General features: G+C 43.2%; 1 protein-coding gene across 1 annotated transcript; it reads left to right on the top strand.

The window, feature by feature from the left end:
• The first annotated feature begins 5,278 nt into the window (after positions 1-5,278).
• LOC116135336 (L-type lectin-domain containing receptor kinase IV.1-like) lies at positions 5,279-7,291 on the top strand. The gene is given in 1 exon segment (XM_031421034.1): positions 5,279-7,291. A coding segment is annotated over 1 exon segment (2,013 nt).
• The last annotated feature ends 1,338 nt before the right edge of the window (positions 7,292-8,629 follow it).

The following is an 8,629-nucleotide window of genomic DNA, read 5'->3' as shown; positions in this document are numbered from 1 at the left end:
CAGGTTGAGTGGAGATCCGTGGATTTAGCAGGGTCAATCCGAAAGTGTAAATCCGTGGATCGAGTGGGGTCGATCCGAAGGTGTAAATTCGTGGATCGACCAGGGCCAATCGAAGTTGTAGATCCATGGATTGAGCAGGGTCAATCCGAAGGTGTAAATCCATGGATCGAGTAGGGTTGATCCGAAGGTGTAAATCTGTTGATGGAGCAGGGTCGATCCGAAGGTGTACACCTATGGATCGAGCAGGGCCGATCCGAAGATGTAGATCCATGGATCGAGCAGGGTCGATCCGAAGGTGTAAATCCATGGATCGGGCAGGGCCGATCCGAAGGTGTAAAACCGTGGATCGGACAAGGTCGATCCGAATGTGTAGATCCATGGATTGAGCAGGGTCAATCCGAAGGTGTAAATCTGTGGATCGAGTAGGGTCGATCCGAAGGTGTAAATCTGTGGATCGAGCAGGGTCGATTCGGAGTTGTAAGCCTGTGGATCGAGCAGGGCCAATCCGAAGGTGTAGATCCGTGGATCGAGTAGAGTCGATTCGAAGGTGTAAATCTGTGGATCGGGCAAGGCCGATCCGAAGGTGTAAATCCGTGGATCGGACAGGACCGATCCGAAGGTGTAGATCCATGGATCGAGCAGGGTCAATCCGAAGGTGTAAATCCATGGATCGAGCAGGGTCGATCAGAGGGTCTAAATCCGTAGATTGAGCAAGGTTAATCCGAAGGTGTACGTACGTTGATCGGGCCGGGCCGATCTGAAGGTATCGTCGTGAATCGAGCAGGGTCAATTCGAAGGTGTACGTACGTTGATCGGGCAAGGCCGATTTGAAGGTGTCCGTACGTTTATCAGGCAAGGCCGATTTGAAGGTGTCTGTACGTTCATCGGGCAAGGCCGATTTGAAGGTGTCGATACGTTTATCGGGCAAGGCTGATTTGAAGGTGTCGATACGTTTATCGGGCAAGGCTGATTTGAAGGTGTCTATACGTTTATCGAGCAAGGCCGATTTGAAGGTGTTCGTACAGTTATCGGGCAAGGTCGATTTGAAGGTGTCCGTACGTTTATCAGGCAAGGCCAATTTGAAAGTGTCAGTACGTTCATCGGGCAAGGCCGATTTGAAAGTGTCAGTAAGTTTATCGGGCAAGGCCGATTTGAAGGTGTACGTACGTTTATCGGGCAGGGCCGATTTGAAGGTGACAGCACATTTATCAAGCAAGGCCGATTTGAAGGTATCCGTATGTTTATCGGACAAGGCCGATTTGAAGGTGTCCGTATGGTTATCGGGCAAGGCTGATTTGAAGGTGTCCGTACGTTTATCGGGCAAGACCGATTTGAAGGTGTCAGTATGTTCATCGGATAGGGCCGATTTGAAGGTGTAAGTGATTCATCGATCGGGGTAGATTTGGAGACGAAAACTTCTGAATAGCACTTCATTAAATATTTGGCCATGAGGCCGACTGTCTAAGAGGAGGTGGATAGGCCCACTCATCCTTTTTAAAATGAAAAAATGAAAAACGAAAAAAAGACAAGGTTCACCTAGAAGTAGTAGTGTTTGAGGTGAACGACATTCCAACTGTTGTTGATATCTTTGCCATCGGGGGTCTGGAGTTTGTAGGCGCCCTTCCCTGCTTCTTTGGTGACCTTGTAGGGCCTATAATCGATCTGAGCTCTGGCCTCCTGTCGTTTTGCATTCAGTCATACCAGGCGTGAATTGCCTGATTCATCTCATCTTCCTCCCACTTTATTTGAATCGTTGCTCTGGCCGAGGCGTCTTCCATCGTGGTGCAACCTAGCTTTGTCAGTTCTTTGTATAGTTCACCATCCGGGAGAAGACCTTTTTTGAAGGCGTTTACGGCTGTCTCAGGGTTACAGGAAGGGATGGAAATCTTCTCTTTGTTGAATCTGTTGACATACTCTCTCAGTGGCTCTCCCCTCCTCTGGTATACTCTGTATAGATCGGCCGATAGCTTCCCGAGTTTCTTGTTGTTGGCGAACTGCTCCACAAAGGTGTCGGTGAGCTGAGCGAATGAGTCGATGGAACCGTTCGGGAGATATGTGTACCACTGAAGTGCTGGACCGGATAAGCTTGAACCAAAACTCTTGCACATGCAGACTTCCCTCAACTCTCGAGGTATTGAGACAATGAACATCCGCTACTTGTACGAGGCTATGTGATCATCTGGGTCGGTTGTGCCATCGTAGGGTTTCATGTTGGGAATGGTGAATTTTTGGGGCATGTCAGCCAGGGCGATCTCATCCACAAAGGGTGAATCGGCGTAACAATGGGGTCTGCTCTTCTTGGTTATGACCGGCATTCCTGGAATACGTCTCATCACTGCCTCGACATCGGCCAGCTTCTTGGCTAGTACTTGTTCCATAGGAGAGGGGGATACTACCGGATCATCCCGTCTTACTGGGTCTGCTACTGCATTCGTTCTCGGTACCTTCCGTTGGGTCATCCCTCGGGGGGCGGTCTGATAAATCATTCCGTCGTGCATTCCTTGGTAGCATGGATCTTCGTTCATCCCTTCCGGTTGGATGACTCCCATTGTCACTATTCTATTATTCCGCCCTACATAAATGGTCAGGGGAGTCGTCTGATAGTCGTTCAGTCCATCAGGATGGATGAGCTTGAGTGCTAGAGTTGGTTTGGTTTGGCCGTTCAACCCGCGAGGATGAGCCGAGCTGAATGGGGTTTGTGTTTGGGTTGTTGACTGGAGGTGGAGCGGGACGGTAAGGATGGGCTTGTCTTGCGGATGCGGGCTCTCTGTTACTGGATCGTCTTGGTCACGAGGCTGGGATGGATCGGCTGGATGGTGTTCTGTTGGCATAACTTTGTCCCCATTAGTCAAAAGAGAGTCGTCGAGCGCCAGTGCGCTTAACGGACGAGGCCCTTTACCAAAGGTCGAGGGGCGATGCTCTGGTGTAGAGAGAGGTTGCACGGATGGGATAAGGGCGCGGAACCGATTGGGGGATACTTGTTTGGGCAGAAACTCGAGATCATAGAATTGACTTACTTTCTCCTTTAGAGACTGGTTTTCAGCCCTAATGGATGCGTTTCGGCTTCCAACACAGCCACCTTGTCCGAGTTTTGTTGCATGAGAGCGGTCAAAGCCTCCAGTCTGGCCTCGAGGCCGGAGTTAACGTTGTCGGGATTGTCAGCCATGGAATATTCCTCCACGTAGCAAGGTTCGTCAAGCCGAATGATTGCTAGAGGCCCCATGGTGGGCGCCAACCTGTAGACGTAAAAATCTACCTGTACGGAAGGGGGGTCTGATCCCATGAGGTTGAGGCCACTAGCGATCCGCTGCACCTGCACACGTAGAGAAACACACGCGTGAAGCGAACGGGAAACACCAGGGTGGTGTTTGCCGTAGGCACTCTGACGCTCAAGTCAGCAAGCCTGAGAGAGGCTAATATAGTAAGGGTTAGAGAGTACAGGTTACCAGAAGTCTAGTCGAGGACTGTGACTACGGCGGTGATGTGGAGCTCTCAAGTCAGAGCTTTCAGTGTGAAGGTGTAATGTCATCTCCCCTTTGTGAGAGGGTTGGCCTCTGCTTATATAGTGGTCGTCTGGTCTCCCAATCCTGGTAGAAGTAGGAGTTCTAGTATGACTCTGATGCAAACCCTAGAAGAATTAGGGTCGTGGTAAGCTATCTTACCAGTATCCGGATAGGAAGGTGATTCTGATTAAGAGAGTAACTCCGAGTAGGAAAATGATCAGGAATAGGAAGGTGACCTTGAATGGGAGATTGATCAGGAGTAGGAAAGGATTCTGAGGGGGTTGTGGGCTCTGGATTCGCCCATGGACCTAGGAAATGGACCGAGATTAGGAGGCTCGTGCCCATGTGGTTTGGGCTGGCTATATCTTGTATCGAATGGGCCTAATCTGGTTGGGTCATATCGGGATTGGGCCTGGCTTCTTCTTCAGTGTCGAGCTCGTTTTCCTATTTGGGCCAAGGACGATTTTTGGCCCTAACAATACTATTTTCCACTAATTAATTGAAGACATGATTGGACACCTTAAGTTCTCTCCTTCTATCCTGACCACGTGACATTGACAAAAGTAATACAAAATATTAATTGTTGCAATGATAAATAACAAACTTTATATTATCTTATACTTCCAACCAATGGTATTGTTTCTTGCCTATGTAGAAAAATAAACAGAGAAATGATAGCCTATTCATTAATAGATATTCCAGATACAAATAAAGAAATATACTTGCATGTAACAATCTTAATATATCACTTAGTTGACATATTAAGACTGTTTAATTATGTAACAATCTTAATATATCACTTAGTTGACATATTGAGACTGTTCAATTATATAAGAGTAAACGACTTCTTCTCACCCAAACGATGGTTTAATGACATTTTTCAAGTCATAGTTTTTTAAAATATCATTTTATTATTTAAATTTATACTTTGTTTCTGATTCTGGCATCATCGCGATCCCACATCACCATCATTCTCTTTCTCAATTATTATTTATTAAAACCCCTCAAACTCTATTATTACTGACCCCACCAATAATCAGAAATTGAGTGATTAGGGTTTATGTAACCGTCATTTCTAAGTCAAATTTTGATTAATGTCAATCATCAAAATCTAATATTTTACCATCAAAAGACTCTTTAACCTTCTCTTTTTAAAAATTCTAACAATTTGGATCAAGTTTGTTTTTTATTAGTTATTGATATATAAATTTAGATAATAAAATAATATTTTAAAAGTTTATGAGTGAGTTGGCGCCATTAACACATTATTTGGGTGGGAATGAGTCGATAACTCATAATAGACGGTGAACATGCTATTATTGCCTTCAATGTACTTAGAAGGAAGGAAGCTAGCCGCTGAACGTGGATGTAAATATTAAATGCGCGTCAATCAATTAACGAACGTCAACACCAAAATGCCCCAAACGGTCTCCGTAGGGCAGCGTGGAAATTAAACCAAACTGATTGGTCGACATCGGTTTAAGTCTTAGTGCCCTCTTTTATACAACTCCGCCTAAAGTCTGTCTCTACAGTTCCATAAGAAAGAAGTCATTTTAAAGCGTCAAAGATACTTGAATTTTCTCCTTTCAGTCGAAACAGAGATGAGTGACACTGAATTAAGCAGCAATCATACGGCATTCATGTTTATGGTTGATGGGTAAGGCCGTAAGAGACTAACTAACAGTCTAACATAACATGCATATACTTTTCATTGTTATATCTTCTATATAATGCCTGTGAGAGAAGCGGACATGGTTTTAAGGAATTGCCCAGCCATGTTTTTCAAACTTGCAATACTGCTGTCCTCCTTAATCATCAGCTTAATTGCAGCAGATGAAAATGTTGGTTTCATCTACAATGGGTTCAGATCGGAAAATCTCAGCCTCCATGGTTTAGCTAAGTTCACTGCCAATGGAGTTTTAAAGCTCACCAACGAAACCCAAAGACAAAAGGGTTAAGCCTTCTACCCCAACCCAATATACTTCAAGACCCCAACAAATGGCACCGTTTTCTGTTTTTCTACCACTTTTGTTTTCGGTATCCAGTCTCAACATCGGAGTCTTAGCGGCCATGGTATGGCTTTCGTGATTGCACCAACACTAGGGCTCCCTTTCGCTCTTCCCAGTCAATACCTCGGCCTTTTTAACGAGAGCAACAACGGAAATGCCAGCAATCATGTGTTTGCTGTAGAACTCGATTCGATTGAGAATAAGGAGTTTAATGACATCAATGATAACCATGTAGGAATTGATATTAATGGATTGTAGTCTGAGATATCAGCTCCAGCTGGTTATTATGATAATCAAACTAGTGACTTTAAGAACTTGACGCTCATTGATCGTCAAAGAATTCAAGTTTGGGTGGAATATAATGGTGAGGAGAAGCAAATTAATGTTACTTTAGCTCCATTCAACAGTGGTAAGCCCAGTAACCCACTTCTTAATTTGTCGATTGATCTTTCACCAATTTTTAACAAAATCATGTTTGTTGGCTTCTCATCGTCCACTGGTTCGTTGTTAGCATCTCATTATGTTTTGGGTTGGAGTTTTAAAATGAATGGACAAGCAGAGAAACTTGCACTCTCTCAGCTTCCTAAGATTCCCCGAATTGGTCCCAAACCGAAATCAAAGTTTTTGACAATTGGGCTCCCTGTAATTTTCGTAAGCTTGACTTTAGCTGCAGTTTCAGGTGTGGTTTATGTGATAAGAAGGAAAAGAAAGTTCGCTGAAGTGCTTGAAGATTGGGAGCTTGAATATGGGCCTCATAGATTCAAATACAAAGATCTTTATTTCGCCACCAAAGGATTTAGAGAAACAGAGCTATTAGGTAGTGGTGGATTTGGCAGGGTGTACAGAGGTGTACTACGCAACTCTAAACTAGAAATTGCAGTGAAGAGAGTCTCTCATGAATCAAGACAAGGAATGAGAGAATTTGTTGCTGAAATTGTTAGTATTGGTCATCTCCGCCACCGGAATTTAGTACAACTCTTGGGTTATTGCCGGCGTAAAGGAGAGCTGCTTTTGGTGTATGACTACATGCCTAATGGAAGCCTGGACAAGTACATCTATGGCCAACAAAAGGTGACCCTGAATTGGAAACAAAGATTTCAAGTAATCAAAGGCGTAGCCTTGGGCCTATTTTATCTACACGAAGAATGGGAAAAAGTTGTTATTCACAGAGACGTCAAGGCTAGTAATGTGTTACTTGATGCTGAACTGAATGGAAGGCTGGGTGATTTTGGGCTTGCAAGATTGTATGACCACGGAACTGATCCACAAACAACTCATGTGGTTGGTACTGTTGGCTACCTCGCCCCAGAGCACGCTCGAACAGGGAAGGCCACTAGAAGTATTGATGTATTTGCTTTTGGTGCCTTTCTGCTCGAAGTTGCCTGTGGCAGAAGGCCAATAGAGCCACAATCACCGACAGAGGAGACTGTGATTTTGGTTGACTGGGTATTTGGTTTTTGGAATAAAGGTGAAATTATTGAGGCAAGGGATCCGAAATTAGGAACAGATTATGTGGCTGAGGAGCTAGAGTTGGTATTGAAGCTTGGGTTGATGTGCTCTCATTCAGAGGCAGCAGGTAGGCCAGGAATGCGCCAAGTTGTTGAGTACTTGGAAAAGGATATTCCTCTTCCGGAGTTATCAGCTCTTGGAATTTCATCAAGTGGCATAGCATTTGCCTATCGGTATTGTTTTGATGACTTTGTCGACTCAGATCCATTATATATGGGTATAACCGTTTCGACTACAGTTACAGATTCAGTACTTTCAGATGGCCAATGATACTTTAAATTGTTCGAAATCTTTTTTGTTGCTTTTTATGGTCTCTGGTTTATGTTTATGGTGGGTTACTTTTACGTAATACTCTTGCTTTTATACTATAAAAGTGATAATGAAATAAATCGATTGACACATTTGAATCGGCTCTGCTGCAAATTCCATTTTCCATTTCAACTTCACCATTCTCTGTATTCACACCGGGCCTCTCTTTTTCTTTCTTTTGTATTCTTCTTCAGTTTGGACGACTAATTGACCATAGATTTCTACATTCACACCATATATATACACGTAAGCAGAGAAACGATTATATGATATCATCACCGATGATCAAACCGTGGTGAATTTTTTATTTTTTGTTGGAGTAGATTTTGGATTTGTTGATTAGTTGAAGTGGTTTCTTTAGTGTTGAAGTGTAAGAAGAAAACAGACGGAAAATACAATACGAATTTGGATTCTGTGTTTTTCTAATTGAGACCATCATATATATATATATATATATATATATATATATATAAAGTCAGTTTGGAGGAAATTGCTTTTGAAAAATGACGATTCTTTACCAATTAACGCCAAATGAAGGAGACTGATTTGAACTGATGTTGAACTTTTGAGCAGATCAGAAGAGTGAATATTTATCTTCATGAATTACATGGGTGAAATTAACTAGTCGCATCACAAGATAAAGATTGAAGACGACAGGAATGATTTACCCAAATAATATTATTTGTATTTAATAATATTATTTCTAGATATACCACATTCATGGTATCACAAATCTGTGTGTCAAATACATTTTCAATGCAATGATACGCAACATATAAAGCTTGGCTTATGTTCTGTTCAAGTCTAAATTTTTTTTCTAACTGGGAGGCTTGAAATTAAATTCAGTTGTCCAATTCCAATGTTTGTCAGTGTATGTGGGGACTGGGAAGGCCCACCCATGTTGAACCAAACTCAACACGAAACCGGACTTACGGTCACCAGATGGCAACGAGAAAACAACTGGAAGGTGATTGGCGCCCTCTTTTCCAAGACTTAACCTATCATTTCTGTTTATACACCAAATTCATCCTCCAAAACATGGATTATCTCCTCTGTGGCTGCGGGCTGAAGAGGACGAATATGCACCTGCTCTTTCCTTTAAAGTAACAAGCAGTGAGCAATCCCGGAGAATTCATGTGTGAACCCTATTGCCGCTTTTCATTATTATCTTACATATAATTCCCGAGAAGGAGGATCACGATTTAAGGAATTTCCTTGCCATGTTGTTCAAACTTGCGATACTGGTGTCTCTCCTAATCAGCTTAGCAGCAGGGGATGAATATCCTGGTTTCATCTACA

The sequence above is a fragment of the Pistacia vera genome, unplaced genomic scaffold (assembly GCF_008641045.1).
Source record: "Pistacia vera cultivar Batoury unplaced genomic scaffold, PisVer_v2 Contig298, whole genome shotgun sequence".
Lineage (NCBI taxonomy): Eukaryota > Viridiplantae > Streptophyta > Magnoliopsida > Sapindales > Anacardiaceae > Pistacia > Pistacia vera.
Note: the sequence above shows the minus strand (reverse complement) of the source record. Positions and strands in the feature narration are given on the sequence as shown.